Consider the following 22,603-nt stretch of genomic DNA (forward strand, 5'->3'; position numbering starts at 1 on the left):
TGAAGGAAGCTCATGATCTGTTTTTAGATATTTATATAAGACATAATATATAACAGAAGAAGAATAAAAGGTGGACGGATGATGTGGAATGCGATATAAAGCTGATGGGTTTTCGTTTGTGCGTAAATGCCGTCGTCGACCACGACAGGGTGAGGATCTCAGATTGAGTAGGTTTCAATTTGTCTAAATAACCTAAAAGATAATGTTCAATCATGTTTTAATGGGGGAGGTTGAGTTTATACCTTACTAGCCGTCAGGCTCGCTTCGCTCGCCATATCCGTCTAGCCAGGGGGCTCCGCCCCCTGGACCCCGACTGGATCGTCCAGGAATGAGATCAGCAGGCTCGCTTCGCTCGCCTGCATTTTTCATTTGAGCATTTTTATCATATGTTAGAACAATCCAGTCGGGGGTCCAGACTAAACGTCTGGCTAAACGGATATGGCGAGCGAAGCGAGCCTGACGGCTAGTAATATAATATTCCCAGGATTGAAGTAGCAATGCCCAATCAATCTTTCCGCGATAAATGCATTTAAATCTTCAACTTGGTGCCAACCTAACAAAGTCAACTCAACTTAATGCCAACCTGACAAAATTATTAATTTAGTTGCCAGTTAACAACTGTTTCGAAGAGGTACTCTATCTAGATTATAGTTCTATAGTAACATATGATATGGAAATTTCAATTATAATTAAGATATTGGGAGAAGAAGAATATACATGCTAAAAGACGAACTTTAAACCCTTAAAAACAACCCTTAGAGTTAAAATATTGCCAAAAGATTTCTTAGTGCCCCTCTAAAGGGCCAACTGAACATACCTACCAAATTTGAATGTTTTTGGTCCGGTAGATTTTTAGTTATATGCGAGTGAGTGAGTGAGTCAGTGCCATTTCGCTTTTATATATATAGATTATACTTTTAATTGGCAATATGTTGATATTATTAGAAATGTTTGATTCTTAAATAATAAAGAAGAATAATGTAAAGTTATTTGATCAGCTGTTTTAGCACACTTGAAATTTGGACATTATGAATGTCAACAATGCTTGCCGTCGTCAACTGCGGAAATTTACGCATAAACGGAAATGCACCTTAAGGACGCTTGGAGTTGGTAATTGGAGGAGGCAGGCCGAGGATCGAGACAGATGGAGACTACGTGAGGGAGGCCAACGGTTGTAAAGACCTGTAGAGCTGAAGAGTAATTATGTTTATAAGACATGATATAAAATATTAAAAAGCCATCTATTAGAAAAAAACTTACTACAATATTAATTAAAGAACAATATTGAAGTTTATTGGACTACAATAAGTCAGAATTGGAAGAATAGTTCTTATTTTAAATCTGATTATATTTACTATAGTCTGTCCATTCCGAGGCTGTTTTGGGTACCGTACTGGTTGGGGTTTCACGTGGATATGGTACTTATATCACAACCTCCTGACCAGAAGGAACAAGATTTCGAGTTCGCTCTCTTGAGTAACTGTCCAAAGCTGCTGCAACATTCATGGGGAAATGCGTAAAAGTGTAAAATTATACATCAAATTGAAGAGAATCCAATGCTCTATAAGTGTATAATCAGCATAGATTTTTAAAATGTTATAAGAGCAAAAAATTGGAGGCAAACGTGTTTTTTTCAAAAATGTCTTGAAAAAAATGGAGGATATACGCAGTAGAAAAGTTGTGATGAATACTGTATTGTAGGAAATTATGTAAGCTACAATTTTGTATGCAACATTCATGTTCGTAATATACATGGCTTTCCAGTTATAGCCTAATATGCGAGAAACCAAAACATGGTCGAAGCTTTGAACCACCCACACCCGCTTAGCGCACAGTGGTGGTGCGGACTTTAGATACGTTTACTTCCCAAAGAAAGTATGTTCACCCAAAACAGAACTGCGGGGTCAAAAATTGTCTTTCAAACTTTTTCCCTTATAACATTTCCTTGGCTGGACTATATTTTTTTGTTTATTATTTTTATTTATGATCAATCATGATCGACACCATGACTGGATTTCACCAGCATCGACTATAGCTGAGTATCGATAGCTGAGTTTATATGTAATAGTCGACTTATGGTATCGATATAAATATAAAATTATTTTAGGTTATGTTTGCCGAAAGTTTTTGTGCATAATTATTATTTTTACTTTGAAAGCTTTGATATTACACTATTGTATCTCTGAATTGATGGATTATCGTACATTGAAAGTTTTTTAATTGAATTTTTGAATGAAGAGATGTTAGCACACTTGAAATTTGGACATTATGAATGTCAACCTTAGACCAGTTATAAAATAGACACGCTGGGAAGTCTAGCCTCTGAAGCCAACATCTACTGCCAAATCCACCCATCTTGACGTCACAACCAAGCTAACAACAATGCCTTGTTCAACAACAATGTAAGTTAAACACCACAAACACTTAGACTACACAACAAACTCAAAAAAGTTTTCTATAAACGGTGTACACACGTACGTTTGCCTCGGGTGAGCATACGTGTATGGGCTTGCATTCGCACGTGTGGACACTGTTCGCTGAGGCATGTGGGCGAACCGGAACCCTGTCGGGGTATTTTACCTGGGTATTAATACCCTGTCGGTATTTTGGCGTGCTCAAAGGCGCCTCGGGCGAGCATTAAATGTACGTGTGGACGCGATTTTGCCATACGAGTGAGGCAAAACGTAAACATTGAAGGCGTCATAACCTAATTCCAATGAATTAGGTTAATGAATGACAAATCAAATTGTGATCCAATAACTAATTGTAAATTGTAGGATTTTTATAATTTTGTAGGATATGTGGATTGTCAAATATTTAAATAGAAACATGCATGGAGTATATAATTCGTATCATGATTAACAAATTTAGAACTGCATAATTTAAGTGAAAAAAAGCTTCTCTACAGGGTTCCTAAAAGAAAGTATAGCTCAAATATTATTTTACTGTGGCTATCAAATCATCTTGTGTTTGTTTCATGTTATCAATCAGAGTTGTTAATTAAAATTGTAATCTTCAATATGATATTATACATTTTAGATAGCTAGGCTATCTATAGAGAGATTTATTCAAACTTTGAACTAGTATTCCCTTGAAGGTAAATCTTGAAGCTAATCTTTTGGAGAATCTTGTTTTGTCATGTGTATGAGCAGAGTTGGTTTAAAATGGGCAGCAATTTAGTATTTAATTCAATTTATGGCTTATTTCCTTAAAGAAGATTGTCAATTTTGTGAGACAGTGTTAAGTGCTTTGATTAGGTCATCAAAACTTCTGGAATTATTGTAGAATTTTTCTTTTTTGAGATTCTGAATAGATATTGGAAACCAACAATGAATCGCCTAATGCCAAGAATCTCAAAGCTAGAGCCAATCGTTCTTGTGGAGTTATTGCTTCCCTCATGATGATATCATTTTTTGTTTAGATAACTAGTTGAATTAGATTCAGTATATTAACAACATAATGTTTTGACAACCTAAGAAAGATTGAATTGTCAATATTATGTCATGTAGCAATTTATTTCCTTACTTCAACCTACAATCGTTCAATCCACCAACATCGTTTGTCAAGTTTTATTTTTGATTTTATTATATAAGTCATTGAAATAAAATGTTACTGCTGCAATTTGTGATAACTATCTTCAATGATGGAATGACGCCATTGTTGTCATCGTCATGTTGTAGAAAATCTACATCTACCATGTCTTCGTGTCGTCTGCAAATCAGATAGCTTTTTGAATGCTGAGGCATACGTGGATCGCGTCCACAAGGACGTACAGTGAATGTTGAGGCATATGTACATACGATTGTTCGCGCGAATCTGTACTTTCTTTCCGATTCGTGACGTCAAGATGGGTGGATTTGGCTGTAGATGTTGGCTACATCGACTTTCAGTATGAATATACAATGAGCCGTGTCTATTCTATAACTGGTCTAAGATGTCAACAATGCTTGCCGTCGTCAACTGCGGAAATTTACGCATAAACGAAAATGCATCTTAAGGACGCTTGGAGTTGGTAACTGGAGGAGGCAGGCCGAGGATCGAGACAGATGGAGAGGCTACGTGAGGGTACTTATAGCACAACTTCCTGACCAGAAGGAAAAAGATTAAATTTCGAGTTCACTCCCTTGAGCATCAACCGTCCAATAATTGAATTTCACACTCAACACTAAAGCTGCTGCAACATTCATGAGGAAATGCGTAAAAGTGTAAAATTATACATCAAATTGAAGAGAATCAAATGCTCTATGAGTGTATAATCACCATAGATTTTTAAAAAATTATAAGAACAAAAAATTGGAGGCAAACTTGTTTTTTTTTCAAAAATGTCTCAAGATATATCTTGAAAAAAGTGGACTATATTTTTTTGTTTATTATTTTTATTTATGATCAATCATGATCGACACCATGACTGGATTTCACCAGCATCGACTATAGCTGAGTATCGATAGCTAAGTTTATATGTAATAGTCGACTTTTGGTATCGATATAAATATAAAATTATTTTAGGTTATGTTTGCCGAAAGTTTTTGTGCATTATTATTATTTTTACTTTGAAAGCTTTGATATTACACTATTGTATCTTTGAATTGATGAATTATCGTACATTGAAAGTTTTTTAATTGAATTTTTGAATGAAGAGATGTTAGAAAACTTCAATAATACTTATTTATAATGTAGTAGGCTCAATTCAATGACAACAAAGTTGTGCTTACTTTATAACCTACAAAAGTAAATAGTTTCATTTTATCTGTCTTATTTCTAATACCAAAGCGTTACATAATGACAGATGGTGAGTAATTCATTATCCATAAATATTTTTGAAATTAAATAATAATATCCTATTTATTTTATAAGATTTGATTGTAATTTTTTTAGAGCTCAATCACCAATATTATTGTAATTTGTTGTACAGTATAGGCCTATACAGTATAGCGTATATTGAGGTTTACAATATAATCGCAGTGGAGAAAGATAGGAGAACAGCATTCCCGATTCTCTGCCTTGCCATTGCCTTTATTAACTTATTTGGAGGATAGCTTATACCAGTATACCTGATTTATTATTAGAAACAAGGAACTGTTCATTCTTATTTAAAATTATCAATTATATTTCATTTGTTATCAAATGATACAAGGATAGCAACGCCAATGTTAATCGAATACTGCCATTATCTTATTCTCTTATCCAACGCCCGTCCTTGGCTATAATAAGCCCAGTGTTGTTTTCCTCTTCCAGAGCACTGTAGCCAGATAGTAAGTTGTTTCCTTTTCATCGTTGCACAAAGGGCAGATTGGATAGTTTGTAAAGTCCTATATGGTGTAGATAGCTCTGGAGATACTCGTGTCCAGTTTTCATCCTAAATGTAGCAACAGCTTTACATCTTGGCAAAGTATGGAGAATTTCATTTTTTGTCATTGAATCCAATCCTTTGCCAGTAGCTTCAACCTCCGCTTTAGCAAGTCTATCAGCGTTCTCATTTACTTGTACATCACGTGCCCAGGCACCCACTGCAAATGCACATCTCTCCTGGACTGCAAATTTAGATGTTGCTGTCATTCTATGACAAGATTGTTGTCCTGCGGTAATGCTGAGCTTATAGCTTTAAGCTATGATGTAGAGTCAGACAGGAAAACAATTTTCTTCGCTTTATTCTTACTTAGCAGCATATGTGCTGCTTCACTTATGACAGCTATCTCGCCATAGAAATTAGTACACATATGACCAACGGGGAATGAACCCTCCTGGAAAGAGATATGGTTGACAGCACCGCGGTTTACACCCATTGCTGAGCCATCAGTGTAGGCCTATACGCGAGTCTAGCTTGACTGTATGAATGTTTATGTATTGCGCATTCACGGCGAAACGTGGTAATAGATTTTCATAAAATTTGACAGGTATGTTCTTTTTTAATTGCGCGTCGACGTATATACAAGTTTTTTGGAGGATAATATTTGTCTCAAGCATCTGTAGAGAGTGATGTAAAATTCCCGGGAATTTAAGATTGAGGAAATATTCCCATCTTACATAAAAAAAGACCGAAAAAGACTTTTTTGTTATACGTGATCTCAATCAACTGTTATACAACAGATTTATGTAAGAAATATAAGGATGAATAACTTATAAATTGTGTATAAGTCCAAAAAAAAACAGTAATTTGAAGTTCATAGACTAAAAGGAGAAATGTGCACTCTACAAATCATTCAATCGCACTACTATTATCATGCTACTTTCATGTCTTACAAGTTGAAAAAATCTTTTTACTTACTAATAAATGCCTGTAAATCAGGTAAACAAATTCAACAAAGTATTGAGTGTAATATTCAACTTTCATTGCATGATTTTATTCAATTTCTCCGCACAAAAATAATTGATCCCCTCCATAAAAATCCAAAAATTAGAAATTATAAAATACAGCAAAATCGAGCATACTTGAGTTTAATCCAATATTAAAAAGAATAGTTATTTGTATATCTAGAGTGAAAAGTGCTGTTTTTTCTCCCTGAGGGAAAAGTTTGAAGCCCGAGGCGAAGCCGAGGGCAACAATTTTCCTGAGGGAGAAAAAACATTTTTCACTCGTGATATACACAACATTTTTCCTCCACCTACATTTTTATAAAAACTGCAAATAAACTAATTTTTAAAAACGTATGTGACCAAACAATGTGTTACAACATAATCTAAAAAGTAAACAGAAACAGCTGGCTTGTAATCACAGTTCTCCTCCGACAGCACTATCTGTCGGCTAAAGTTCTAACAACAATGACAGCCACAACTACAGCTATGATGAAGTTCCCGTTTCAAATTTGATTAGTTAATAAGTAATATTTGTTGGCTGGTATTTTGAATAACATGGATTAAAAGAAAAAAATATAATTTTTTTCTAGTATAGTGATATGAAGTTTGTAATAATAATTTCAGCATACAAACATAAATTTTATATATCGATCAAATGTCTGGTTAAGGTATTGAATTTAGTTGGTTTAATGACTACTCTATATGCTTCCTCATCTGAGCTTAGACCTTCTGACCTATTCCAAATGTACGTTTTTAAAATAGAGATGCTTCCCATGTTATTTAAATGGAGTCACTTTTACTCCCTAGGGAGTTTTTCTGTTTTTTAGTACCGAGAGCGAAAAAGTGACACTTTAGTATCATGTTTCAGGGAGTAAAGTAAGTACTTTTGACAGTAGGTGGAGGAAAAATAATTCCACAGCTCACAACCTTTCAAGAGTCATTGAGGCTCACTTAACTTGTAATAAGATACTAGTCCAGCCAACGAATGCTTAAAAAGGTATAGAGGGTAAAGTTCAAAACCCAATTTTTGACCTCGCAGTCATTTTAAGGATAGTGAGGGGGTAAGCATATAAAAAGTCCTCACTCCTACTACACTCAACACTAAAACTGCCATAAAAATTATTGATGGAAAGCAAAAAATGATGAAATAATACATCAAATTGAAGATAATTGAATGCTCTACAACTCACTGTATTTTAAATACTCCTATAGTCCAGTCAATGAAATATTATAGAGGAAAAAATTTGGAACACAATTTTTGACCCTGTAGCTCTTCTTTTAAGGATAGTGGGGGAGTAATAATATTGAGAGTTTTCACTCCTAACCCCTGTGTAAAAAATTACATTTTTTCGATGCATTGTTGTTGAGTAATAAGCCCTGGAAGTGCAACAAGTTGGAAGAATAACTGTATTTTCAAAGATTTTACACTTTTAAAAGTGAATATCTCAAAAACTAAAGATGATATCACAAAACTCTACTGTACAAAACTTGTTGGAAATTTATTTAGCTTCATTTTTACTCAGCCATGTCGCTGAAATGCATTGTTTCCCAGTTTCATGCGTGTCAGCCAGAAATGAAAAAATGCAACTTTTAAACTACCCTCATACCTTAAGCTCAAGGAGTAGGGATGAGGACTTTTGATATGTTCCCATTCTAACTAGTTCAAACAAAGCTGCGAAGTCAAATATTGTGTTCCAAACATTCCTTCCCAACTTCCCTGACAATTGATCTATTGTTGTTAAACTGAAGATTTCACACTCAACACTATAAGGGCTGCAACAATCGTTGGGAGATGCGTAAAATAATGAGACCATAGATGAAATTGAAGAGAATATAATGCTCTATAAGCCCATGATTAGCACGGATTTTTAATTATTTAAAAACATTGTTGACATTCTGAGCCTTTAGGCTAAACTTGGGGTCGCTGAGAACGAATCTGCAATCAGAATTTCTCTATCACGAAAAATAACGAAAAAAACCCAGCTGTTGATCTTCCGGCAACCGTTAACAGTCATCCTGCAATGCGGCCTAAACACTTCCAAGCCAGACACCCATCTCAAATGACAACAACGCCAAGCTGTGAGAAACCATCCTGCACTGCGGCGCTAGGTTTAGGGATGATGTAGAGTCAGACAGGAAAACAATTTTCTTCGCTTCATTCTTACTTAGCAGCATATTATTATGTGCTGCTCCACTTATGACAGCTATCTCACCATAAAAATTAGTACACATATGACCAACGGGGAATGAACCCTCCTGGAAAGAGATATGGTAGACAGCACCGCGGTTTACACCCACTGCTGAGCCATCAGTGTAGGCCTATACGCGAGTCTAGTTTGACTCAGGATAATATTTGTCTCAAGCATCTGTAGAGCAGCAGATTTTAACAACAAGGGGTGGACATCTAACATCCTGTCAAAAAAATCCTTTAACTGATAGCAGTCAGTTGAACATTCGCACAGTCAACACTGAAAAACTGGCCTTCACTCTTGACAGGCGACATGTACTTCCTCTCTTCTGGTAAATATGCAGATGCTTTTACTGACATGTAGGGGCGATAACAGTATGTACAGGCCATTGTAAGGATGCCCAAGCGCTGGAATATGGGCTGGCAGTGTGCATTCAACACACATGTCATTGAACGAAGTGCCTTCTTCTGGAGCAGGAATTTGTTTTTCACATGCGCCGAATGCTCCCATATCTAGATGCCATACTGAATGTGGCTGGCAAGAACAAAATAAAATTCATCGCCTCTACAGAATGCATGCCCTCTTTATAGGTCTATGAGGTTGGGCCTTAGTTTTAAAGTCATTCTCCAAATTTTCAAACGAAACCGACATTTATGTTACATATATAATCTAGGAGACAATTTTCAGTTTGAATTTAGTGAACAGAATGTTCGTTTTATTTTATTGTATGCAACATAATTCTTGTTAATTAACAATTAGGAAAACATGTTTATACTATCCCCATCTCCTCCCAATAGGAGGAACTTCTTCTATTGACTTCTAACTTTCATAATAACTTGATAACACTTATACCATAGAGAAAAGATAGCATTAGTAGATATTCCATGGTATAGCTCATTTGTGATCCAGATTTTACTGTTTGTTTAAGCCAATTATTAATTGTCGATCATTATCTATTATCACTGTATTAGATGGGTGAGAGTGTATGAACGCCACAGTATGAGAGACTATCATCATCACATTGCTTCACGAAGAAGAACAACTTGGACTATTTGCTTGAATAAACAATGAGATTTGGAACATGAACGTCTTATATAATAAAATATCTTTTTATGCTATATTTTATTTTTCTAATATTCCAGGAAAAATATAAGCTGGTATGCAGTAGGAATGGAATTAGTAACAGAAATGTTTCATATTTATGCTTATTTCATGATTAATCTAACTGAATTTGTATATTTTCCAGCCATAGAAACCAGTTTGCTTGTAATTGTATTTGATATAAATCCAACGCAGCGAATTCTGATAAACGAGCCTCAGAAGGAAGGACAGAAGTTTACGCATTGTGTTGACGCTGTTATAGCATTTGCCAACTCGCATCTCATGCTCAAACCTAGAAACAAGTTAGCGGTGATCACATCTGATGCTCAAACAAGGTAACTCAAGTGGCAATAATTATTTAGTTCAAATGTTCTTTCAACTTTTTAAATAAAAAATATCTTCTCTACAATATGAAACTTGCATCTCGATCTATTTTAGCCGGTTGGCCAAGGGATTCTCATGTCGCAAACCAAGCATTTAATCCGATGGCTACAATTAAGATTGTTCAATTAAAATTTTCTTCTAGGTTACTTGTTTCAAAAGAAATCAAACACTTGATGTGAATCAAACACAGGAACCGATTCCATCAGCTAGTTGTTATGCAATCAAACCTTACTCCACTATAACAATTTTCATGAATTGTCGATAAATGCAGGCCTAAATTTTTTGTTGTGGTAAACCTTAATAATTCACACTGTACTCATTTGTCTGAATTCTGTACGCGGCTCAAGGCCCTATTTTCACTGAGCCTTATTTTCAGCATAACTTACCTTGTTAGTGACAAATTATGTAGGCAATATCGTTGATTTTAAAATAAGATATTACACTACGGTATAGTAGATTATAAACCAACAGGTCAATATAGTTGAAGACGTCAGAATAAAATCATACTTATAATATTCGTTTATACATTTATGTATCATATTCGTAATTTATCCATTATCTTAACATTTCTCAAGATATACTATAGATTACCATTTACTATAGATTACTATAGATACCATTCATAGATATACTATAACAGTGATCAGACTGACCCCAAATTCTGAAGAATAATAATTTCATACTCCATTTAAGTTAGAATGATTAATCAAGCTATCAAAGTCATGTTAATTGCATTTTATTTTCATTTCCAAATTTCATCACCATTTACAATCATTCATTATCATTTACTCATCAATAACTGTGAGGGAAACAACAGACTCATTCGATTTTTTTCTAAATTTTGACAAATTTTATAGTTGATCACAATAACAATCACAATGTTCAATCAACCACTTTTATCCAAATCAACTCAATAGCCTACAATATACATAAAAGAAATCAAAACACAAATAATCACAATCAAAAATAAATTTCGAATAAAATACAAAAAGAGGCTTCATGGTGGGGTGTGCAGAAAGAAAGAAAGGAGGAAAAATACCTAGCCAACTATGGTTTCCCATGTAATAGGCAGGTAGAGGGTATAAAAGCATGGAATGAAGGGTGAATAGGAGAAGAAAAGGGAAGTATTGGAGAAGTAGAAAAAAAGCTTCTATAGCCTACTATAAAAGCTTCTCAGTATTTTTCAATGAATAAATCCATAACCTTCCTGTCCTCTTCTTGAATACTGTATAAAAAATGTTTCGACTATGATTTTTAAATACGCAAATTGATAAAAATCTCCACATGTATCCTTTATCTTGAGATTCTAATAACAAAATATGTAACTAAGTGATAATTTCATTCATTCATTTCATAATAATGATAATTTGATAATTTCATTTTATATAGTGAGTTGTGTTTTTTCTGGCTCTAAATTTTTCTCAAATTACGCAAAAATGTTCCAATTAATGGTGATTTGAGTGTGATATTTTTGGTTTTTATTCTGTTTTTAACCGTCAAAATTTAAAATTCTTAGTTTTCGTTGCTTTTTAGTGGAAATGAACTAAATTTTAGGAAAGTGAAACCATAACCCTATTTCGGAGATTTAAAATGTTATCTAAATTTGGGAGAGAAATAGTACAAGCAGTATCCTTAGTTTTTCTCTCCCAATCAGTGCTATTTTGTAAAAATTATAAATAAATAAAATAAATAAATTCATTCTAATATTATTTTCTCTCTAATTTCGCAGCAAGTTTATTTATCCGGGAAATGACGAAGGGGAGTCACTTCTGGGTGCGAGGCAGCGTGACGGCCAGTATGAACTTTTCACGCATGTCGAGAAAACCATCAGAGGCAATCTGCAGTCGGTTATAACTAACAGTAAACCACCGGATCCCACCAAAGAAACATTGCTTGCTGGAGCCTTTGCTATGGCTTTGTGTTACATCAATAGGTAAGAGATTGATTATATTGTATAAATGGATAGATAGACTTTATTGATCAATATTATTACTAGACTTTACGCATATGGTAACATGATTAAAACAATATTTATAACTCTACAAATTATTTTATATTACATTACATAATCCTATTACATTCTCATGATAACATTGAGTGATACTGTATAATACTACATGATAATTCATGATAATAAATTGTAAGAAATAAGATGATATATAAAATAATATCTGTATTACAGATCAGTAGTAATAATATAAAAAGATATCAATAAACGCTTAAATTTCGCCACAAAATGAGTAATTATAATTTTGGTGTAAAACAGCTCTATTCTATATCCTTGAGCAACATAGCAAAAAGCCTGGATTTTAAGGTACCCAAGGTTGCTGCAAAAATTACTTCATTGAGTGGATAATTCCAAAGTCTAGAAGCGGTGACCGTGAATGGTTATTATACATGAACGTGCGATGACGAGGTATTTGAAGGAAGTATTCATTCTGTCACATGTTTCTGTTGTGTACATGAGTTAAGAGTCGAATAAAGAGACTCGAAGATGTCACAACCACAAGTTATAAGTGTCTATCAGGGTATGTGTACACAGACAGCGGTCATCAGTCAGAGAGGTCTCAGGAGGATATAGATGCAGATATCCATTTACTTATGTAAATCCTTCCAAAAAAGCTGGAACTCGGAACGCCTGAACACTCTCTGTTTGCACTCACCCTTAAATTTGGTGTTGTAACTTCCTGTCCTTTTCATCCAATATTCTATTTTCATTTATCAATTTATCAGTGGCACAAACCATATACAATTGGGATATTTATTATTGGGAAAGTACAACAACAAGCTGAGCCAAAGACAGTTTCTCTCCAGAATTTTGTTACATATAATTCCCCAATATGGTTCAATATCACATTATCACCTTCACTGCTACACAAAATTTGGATAATTTTACTTCATTGCTTAATTATTCATAAATCTCCATTGCATCACCTAATTTTATTGAAAATATTAGTTAGTCTACATCTCCTGAATGCAATAATTAGCAACCATAATGGATCAAAGAGAATTTTACAGTACTGTTTCTTGTACTCTTTGTAATTATGTCATAGAAAGTTGGGCATTTTTATACGAAATCAACCTGAAGCTATCAGCATTGGCAGGATGAGAAGCATTGAAGTTATTCATAAGAAATTCTGATAATTTAAAGTGAATCTCACTGTATTCCATTCCTGTCCAGAAAGTAGACGATGTACAATATTATCGATTCAGAAGGTATACAATATAATTATGGAGAATAATATTATATACCATTCTCATCTTCATTCTTTCAGTAGAAAATTCTCTAAATTCAATTGTAATTCCTCCATTTTTGCCATTTCAAGTGCTTCATATTCTATCTTTATCATTCATTCAACTCCTGGCTATTCATTTCAAGTGATTGCACAATTCTATTTCCAAGGATCAACAGGAAAAGTTCCCATAAAGATTTAGTTTGATTATATTTATAAAGCATTCAACTATATTGTTTCTTAAAAACTATATTTTATTGTGAAAAATACTATAGTTAAGACTCGCTATAAATTGTCAGCAGTGGTAAGTATTGACGTCACATAATCAAGGAATGCTGAAAGTATTAATGAATCTCAATAAAGCCTAAAACTGCGTTTCTCAAACAAGATCTTTTATTGTTTACGTTCTTAATAATAGATTATCTATTGCAATAATCTATGATCATCAAATAACTTGTAATTTTGTTTCTAGAGTTATTGAAATAATCTGTTATTTAATTTCTAGGCAAGAAATTGAAAAACCGGTTGGTGAGAAACTGAATTCTAGAATCTTGGCAATAACTGGCAGCAGTGATAGCGCGTCTCAGTATATGAATTATATGAATGTTTTCTTCACCGCTCAAAAACAGGTAATCAACTTATTACATTTCCATAGATTTTACAATATTATAGAATTGTAAGGCACGGTTGCACGTTCATAAAATCTTACTGTGATTAACCGATGATTAAAGGCGCCTTCAGCTTCTATCATTGGCTCTCGTGGCATATAACTGTCATTTAATCACGATTAAATTTAATACATGTACGTGCAAAGGAGTAAGTTTACTCGAATATTAGAAGTTATAGTTAACATTAGATTATATTATAATCTAGGTCTACTAATCTATCATGTAAATCATCTTCATACATGTCATGGGAATAGGTCAATGTAGTTCAATGCAAGTGAACCGAGATTTATTTTGAATTCAATTACATCTACTGAGACTGGATAGACCCAAAACGTAAAATCATACTAGACAAAACATATTTTTACTGTACTCACATAAATAAAAATAAATATTTTCTAATAATTCTCAAGGAACATGTCAGTAGAAAATTCTCTAAATTCAATTGTAATTCCTCCATTTTTGCCATTTCAAGTGCTTCATATTCTATCTTTATCATTCATTCAACTCCTGGCTATTCATTTCAAGTGATTGCTACTATTCTATTTCCAAGGATCAACAGGAAAAGTTCCCATAAAGATTTAGTTTGATTATATTTATAAAGCATTCAACTATATTGTTTCTTAAAAAACTATATTTTATTGTGAAAAATACTATAGTTAAGACTCGCTATAAACTGTCAGCAGTGGTAAGTATTGACGTCACATAATCAAGGAATGCTGAAAGTATTAATGAATCTCAATAAAGCCTAAAACTGCGTTTCTCAAACAAGATCTTTTATTGTTTACGTTCTTAATAATAGATTATCTATTGCAATAATCTATGATCATCAAATAACTTGTAATTTTGTTTCTAGAGTTATTGAAATAATCTGTTATTTAATTTCTAGGCAAGAAATTGAAAAACCGGTTGGTGAGAAACTGAATTCTAGAATCTTGGCAATAACTGGCAGCAGTGATAGCGCGTCTCAGTATATGAATTATATGAATGTTTTCTTCACCGCTCAAAAACAGGTAATCAACTTATTACATTTCCATAGATTTTACAATATCATAGAATTGTAAGGCACGGTTGCACGTTCATAAAATCTTACTGTGATTAACCGATGATTAAAGGCGCCTTCAGCTTCTATCATTGGCTCTCGTGGCATATAACTGTCATTTAATCACGATTAAATTTAATACATGTACGTGCAAAGGAATAAGTTTACTCGAATATGAGAAGTTATAGTTAACATTAGATTACATTATAATCTAGGTCTACTAATCTATCATGTAAATCATCTTCATACATGTCATGGGAATAGGTCAATGTAGTTCAATGCAAGTGAACCGAGATTTATTTTGAATTCAATTACATCTACTGAGACTGGATAGACCCAAAACGTAAAATCATACTAGACAAAACATATTTTTACTGTACTCACATAAATAAAAATAAATATTTTCTAATAATTCTCAAGGAACATGTCAGGAGAAAATGTTTAAATTGCAGCAGCGTCATGGCAAGCTTACCTCTTATTGTGACTGCATCTATCTGTACATTTACAAATCTATATTTTTTGCACTCGAGGTACCTAGTTCATCTCTATTTAGACCAAAATCAATTAACAGTTCTCAAGACTAATCCTATTATTAATAACAATGTTGTAAATAGACATTTTCTATTTTTAAAAATAATAATTTCTTTTGTTACATCTCCAAATTCACAAATATATACGACTGCACGAGGATTCATGGTAGTTAATCACTATCTAGACCAAAAGAAATACAACATTTTGAAGACTCTAGTCCTATTATAAATAGCAATGTTGTAAATATAGTCTACCTTTTCTATTGTTTTCAATAAAATTTACTATTGTGACTTATTAAAATACACAAATATATACGAGTGCACGAAGATTCATGGTAGTTAATCACTATCCAGACCAAAAGCAATTCAAAATTTTGAAGTTTCTAAACCTATTATAAATAGCACTGTTGTAAATAGATCTATTCTATTTCTTGGCAATAATATTGATTCTATTTGTATCCTTTTCAGAATGTTATAATCGACATCTGCAGTTTGGATCATGACTTGGGTTTACTGCAACAAGGCTGTGACATTTCTGGTGGTTTATACCTGCGAATACCACAATTTCAAGGTCTTCTTCAGTATCTTCTGGTGAGTTGGAGACTAGTTATCATTATTTGAAAAAAGTACAACGGTTGAACTTTGTTGTCCAATGAAATCTCTGCTGGGCACAAGAAGGACATTATGCTCTTACTTCAAAAACTAGTCCAACACTCAAGCCCTGTTTCCAATAAGTTTCAGCTTTGCTGGGCAGGAAAAGAAAGACATTGGCTCTTAAGAGAGTCTTCACATTTTTCATTTTATTTTTCACTTTATAGTATAAAAAATATTAGGCGGGAATGAAAGTGAAAATGAAAATCTCTAGTTATTGAACTTCAACACAATTTAACCTATAAGTGTTTGTTCACTTATGATTTCGGATATTGGATATGATATTGGGTACTGCAGCAAGGCAAAGTATCCTTATAGGATCTCTCTGTCGAGAAAGCCATAAGCATAATAAGATGAAAATATAATAATTTCTGCCAATGTGTGTTCAATTCCATGAGAACCAATGGTGTTAGTTTTGCTCAGTAGAACATAAATTTGTAGCAGAGTAAGGTTTTAGTGGTGTAACTATTTTCTACCCGATTTTGAAAAAGAATAATAGGGCCACAGTGATGACAATATTCAAACTAATACAACTCATTAATTAATTTAGTTTTAGCCTGTACTTATTAACATTATTTTCTTGTGTTTTTCAGTGGGTATTCCTGCCAGAGCCACCGATCAGGAAAAAGTTGCTTCTGCCTCCGCCTGTCAAGGTCGACTACAGAGCATCATGTTTCTGCCACAGACAACTGATCGACATCGGCTATGTGTGCTCGGTGTGCTTGTCGATTTTCTGCCGATTCAGCCCGATTTGCACCACGTGTCACGCCGTCTTCAAAACGCCCGGTCCGCTCCCCATCAAACCAAAGAAGAAGAAACAGAAATTGGGATGAACTCTTTGTATCAAATCAGTAATCACTCCTCATACTGTGAAGTGTTTGCGTATTTTTTGTACATTAACGGCCGTATTCAGAGATGAGGTTTGAAGCGTTCTCATTTTAACTGTTCTCAGCTGAAAATTTGATTTCTCAAGCCGACTTGATATCGTCTCTGAACGCGGCCCTAAGGTTTTTTGTAATTAAAGTGATAAGGTTAGTAAATAATTTTATTTTGTTATTTAACTGAAAGTTGAGGCCTCAATTCTCTCCTTGTTATAACATAGCTTAACATTCCTTCAAATACAAAAACCCACTAATCTCTTTTCTGTATAGGGCTACTTGTAATAAAAATATAAAGAAAATGAAAAATAAAATGAAAATAGAAAACCATAGCATAAAAAATACATATCATTTAGTTCAAAAAATTAAAGACATAAAACTTCCAACTAATGCTATTTTCCTATCATTCGATGTAACCAACATGTACACCAATATTCTAACAGATGAAACAATTAGAATTCTGAAACAGAATTTGATAGATAATAATATAAATAATGATGAAATTGAAGATCTAATAGCATTGACAACAATATGTGTAGATCAAAATTATTTCAAATTCAATGAGAAAAATTACAAACAAAATGAAGGTTTGGCAATGGGCTCTCCTTTATCAGGTTATCTTGTTAATATATACATGAACAATTTGGAAAAATCTAAAATGACTGATAATAATTCTCTAAAGAAAAATATTATTTATTGGCACAGATATGTTGATATAATATGTCTGTATAATAATGAAGATAAAACACATGAAGATTTTAATTATATTTAAATTCAATATCACCTCCTGTAAAATTTATGATGGAAGCTCAAGAACATGAAATAATTTTCTTGATTTAACGATAAGTATGAAAGATAACAAACATGATTTTAGCATTTATAGAAAACCTACACATAAAGATTGTATAATTCCTAGAGATTCAAATCATCCTTGGCATAAAAAAATTTCAACTTTTAATTCAATGATATACAGGCTAATAAATATTCCCATGTCAAAGGATAATTACAGAAAAAAGAAGAAAATAATAAAATATTTATGGCAGTAACAAATGGATATAATACCAAATCTATTGATAGAATGATTCACAAACAAAAAGTAATACAGAATAGAACTCAAAATAATCAAGGAAATGTAGGAAATAGAGAATATATTTGTGTTCCATATAACACAATATTTAATAGAGCTATAAGAAAGACTTTTACAAAGAATAGATTCATTTTAGGTTATAGGACAACAAATAATGCATTTGAACTGATAAAAAGAAATCAAATTTGAATGTACAGCAAGATAAGTTCAGAAAATCTGGAATTTATGAACTTAAATGTAGTGATAGCAACAAATTCTATATCGGACAAATGGGTAGAAATTTCCATATTAGGTTTTGAGAACATAATCCAATCACTAAAATCTAAAAATTATACACAAAAGTCGGCATTTGCTGAACACTTGATAGATCAGGCCATAATTTTACAGATATAAATTCCAATATGGAAATACTAAATTATGGTCATAAAAGTGGAAAACTGAATGTTAAAGGAGAATTTCATATTTACGAAGTGGCAAAAGCAAACAGAGATAAAATAATAAACTTAATCCAATTAGACACCAATAACCCCATTTTTGATAGAATCATGCAAATTTAAATCCAAAATTTACAGTCCTAGTTCATAAAATCATATGAATACACCAACATATGATCAAAATAAGAATCTTCCAGCAGTATTTATTTATTTACTTCATATCACTTGAAAATGGCATCAATGTTGAAACATGTTGTGAAAAAATAATTCAAAAAGGGTACTAAGATTTTATTTTCTTTATATTTTTTTATAGAAACTTTATTTGTCACAGAAACACTAACAATACAGTTTGAATTATAAACAAATTCAAAATAATTTTGAAATGCATTATTACTGCATTACTGATGTTGACACGATCAAATAATAGAAAAAAAGAAAATGAAAATATAAATGTGCAAATGTACTGTGCGCGAAGAAGTCGATTTTCGTCTGCATACAGGAGTATTAAGAAATAAACAAAAATATATCTAGAAATATATGAATACTTCTGAAAAGATTTTGCACTGTAGCAATTGTTCAGTTGGTAGAGAATCATTCATTCAGAATCATTCACCGACAGAATGCATAAAACTCATTAAGTATATTGATGGACTCTTAGACTCTTGCATTAGTTGAAGAGAGCTTTGTATAATTCAAATGATGAAACTTGAACCTCGATTATTAATAAAAGTAGGCAACTCATACACTTGTTTTACAAAAGAAAATTTGAATCATGCTGTATCGAAAAGTGAACAATGATACAAATTGAATTAAAATCGTGAAAATTGATTTAAGATAGATAGAAATTACACACAAATTAAGTTAGAATCGTCGGTTTATTGCAAAATAAATTGATTACAAAAGAACAATAATTATTATTGATGGTTTGCGGCAAGTGAGATAGAAGAGAACTGCGGCATGTTGTCTTAAGCTCTCTCACGTACAGTGAAGATAATTTAGTTGGGGTTTTCATTAAAAATGATACTTTGCCAAATATGGAATTGAAAAAAATATTATTACTATTCCCAAATATATTCTTCAACACAACTAGTATAAAAGATATATAGAGAAATGGAGATGAGATTTTCCAGTTGAATTCTTTTCAAGTACTGGTGAAGTAAAAGCAGCTGCTGCAGCTTTTACTACAGAAACACAAAATCATAGAATAATCTGCCTGTCTCAACTTCACACTCTAGGATTGCAAGTAACCATGAGATAATTGTTTTTGGATGGACACGTTAAGTCGTCGGTCCCGGCTGCCTAATAACAGTCGTTAGGTCATGTCAGAGGCCCTGAAATTGATCAGGTGCGACCTGAATACTCTGACACCAAACCTGAGCCAGCCAGGTTACTCGATATTAATATTATGTTGTGCTTAGAGGAGTTGCGATATTGATGTTATTGATTCTGATTATGAAGGAAACATTGGTGTAACGCTCTACAATTCGGGGGAATGAAAAAATCCCCTCATTGATCTTCCATTATAAGAGATAGCAAAGGGGACAATGAATGCAGAATGTGGAGAAGGATTTGAAATTTGAGGATTTGAGAGAGATGGGAGTAAGTGGATGGTGGAGAAAGGCCTTGGACAGAAATAGTTGGAGGATAATGTTGTGGAGGTGGTCAAAGCCCACATCGGGCTGTAGCGCAAAGTAAGGTCAAGTAAGTAGGTAGATGAAACATTAATTTTTTTCAATATAATTATTGATATTTTTATGATATAAATAAAAAGTCTCAATATATATATATATAATATATATATATATATATATATATATATATATATATATATATATATATATATATATATATTTTTTTTTTTTTTGATCTATTAGATTGACCTACGTAGATCATGGATGATCATTCACTCTTGTTTTGGGTTGATTTTTTATGAATTAGCAATAAGATTCTTGATTCATAGATGAATCAATAATAAAATAATTCATTGGGTTGGTGATTAAGAGAGTTAGCACATGGGCACTATACAATTGAAAATGAATAGGCTAATTCATTCATGATGGATGAATGTATTTTCATGAATTGTGAATTTATAAACAGTACAATACCAGTAACTCTAAAATCGAAAGATCTAAAATCTATTCAACTTCAATGCGAATGCTAAATAGGTAAAATACTATAAAATGAAATTATTTTACCAATGAAACTCGACGTAGGTTGCATTTAATTTATAGGATAGCTTTTTTGTAGAATATTGTAATGAATCAAACTGTATTTCATTCAAATGTGATCAGTCAGGATACAACAGAAACTCCTATTAGATGGGTGATCTCTTGAGGAGTTATCTCTAGTAAATACTTTGACTGGGTTATTTTTCATTTGAACAATGGATCACGTCAAGAAACTGAAAATAAAATTGATTTTTTCCAACAAGAAAACGCCAAGTACTACTGTATTTGGGTTGGAAGATCTTGTATCTTATTTGGTGAATATCCAAATGAAGACTGTTGGAAATGAGTGAATGCAACTTGAAAGCGTTACAGTCTGTAAGTAAACTATTATTGTTTATTTCAGAAAATAATGAAAAATCTTTGTAAAAATGATAAAACCTTATGTCTATATTGAGAATAGGCCTACTGTAATTGTATTTGAAGCACGTGTATCAAGCAGTAGCCTATCAACTTCTTCAATTAAAAATCTGGTGTGGCGCACTCACACAACTTTTCTTGCCGTTATAGAAATTGATCACCTGACGCTAGTGCTCCTGCGCATCTCAAGTCTACTACTATTCAGAGATCTGAGCCAGCTGGTGACAGGACAAGAACGCTGGAACACACGAGGTCTGCTATCTCTTCATAGTGAATGATTTAATAGAATCAACAGTTTTCAACAGTTTGCAATTGAAAGTTTTGACAGTTTGCAATCATATTTTCTCGAATTTCGAGCTTATTTTCAATTTTAGGTGAAAATGTTACTGAACATTAATTTTAGAGATTTTCATGTTCAATCTTTTCCAATTGAAATTTTTTGTTCAAATTGTATCTGAAGCCTGATAATTGAAAATCTAGAATCAAACTTTGCATAGATGGTGCAGTGCTCCTGAAAATTTTACAGATATGGGACTTGTAGCAGTTGATCGAGCTTATCAATGACTTTTCTAGGTATGGATTTGACCAAAATCGTTGGAGCCGATTTTGAAAAAATCGCGAAAAACCCTGATTTTGACAACATTTTTGCAATTTTAGCCGCCATCTTGAATTGCATTTAATTGAAATTGTTCGTGCCGGATCCTTATATTGTAAGGACCTTAAGTTCCAAATCTCAAGTCATTCCGTTAATTGTGAGGTGAGATATCGTGTACACAGACGCACATACACTCATACACACACACACACACACACACACACACACACACACACACACACACACACACACATACAGACCAATACCCAAAAACCACTTTTTTGGACTCAGGGTCAGGGGACCTTGAAACGTATAGAAATTTAGAAATTTGGGTACCTTAATTTTTTTCGGAAGGCAATACTTTCCTTACCTATGGTAATAGGGCAAGGAAAGTAAAAATATATTCTTTTCTGAGTGTTACGAGTAGATTATGTTACCTACTTGGTTTTTGGTTAGAAAATAATGTATTTACTTAGTGAGACTGTACTGTACTGATATGTGTAAATATTTTCAAAGACTCTTTGAAATATATTGATATAAAAAAACTCAAATAGAAAATTCAGAAGTGAGTATTTCACTTTTCGGTATTAGAAAGGTTACTGGATTTACTCAGCAAGAATATTTTGATATTCTCAAAGGAATATTGGAAGACATCTATATATTATTTTCCCTTTATCAAAGATGAAAATTCATATTCATTCGATTATTATTCACCTTCAAACGTATATTAGATGGGTTACTAGTTTATTGGTTCGAATCTTATTTATTTACCGTACTCAGATAGAATATATGAATATATTTTTAAAGATTCAATATTGATATTCCACTCTATCAAAGAGAAAATTCAGATACATGCAATTATTCAACTTTGACAAGCTTCATATGCTCTAACCTTAGGGCATCGGTCCTTTTTCAAAAACCAGCATCTGGAAGCT

At 32.9% G+C, this 22,603-nt stretch overlaps 1 protein-coding gene across 1 annotated transcript; it reads left to right on the forward strand.

Moving 5' to 3' along the window:
• The first annotated feature begins 4,482 nt into the window (after positions 1–4,482).
• LOC111063115 (general transcription factor IIH subunit 3) lies at positions 4,483–17,132 on the forward strand. The gene is made up of 6 exons (XM_039426032.1): positions 4,483–4,789; positions 9,730–9,919; positions 11,698–11,901; positions 13,707–13,830; positions 15,907–16,029; positions 16,683–17,132. The coding sequence occupies exons 1-6, from the start codon at positions 4,780–4,782 to the stop codon at positions 16,920–16,922; spliced, it is 891 nt and encodes a 296-aa protein (XP_039281966.1). The 5' UTR covers positions 4,483–4,779; the 3' UTR covers positions 16,923–17,132.
• The last annotated feature ends 5,471 nt before the right edge of the window (positions 17,133–22,603 follow it).

This window comes from Nilaparvata lugens, chromosome 4, assembly GCF_014356525.2.
Source record: "Nilaparvata lugens isolate BPH chromosome 4, ASM1435652v1, whole genome shotgun sequence".
Lineage (NCBI taxonomy): Eukaryota > Metazoa > Arthropoda > Insecta > Hemiptera > Delphacidae > Nilaparvata > Nilaparvata lugens.

Excerpts from the sequence above, each read along its gene's own strand:
- LOC111063115 (XM_039426032.1), top strand. Across the intron at positions 9,920-11,697 it reads ACATCTGATGCTCAAACAAG|CAAGTTTATTTATCCGGGAA; the intron begins GTAACTCAAGTG and ends CTAATTTCGCAG. Across the intron at positions 16,030-16,682 it reads GTCTTCTTCAGTATCTTCTG|TGGGTATTCCTGCCAGAGCC; the intron begins GTGAGTTGGAGA and ends TGTGTTTTTCAG.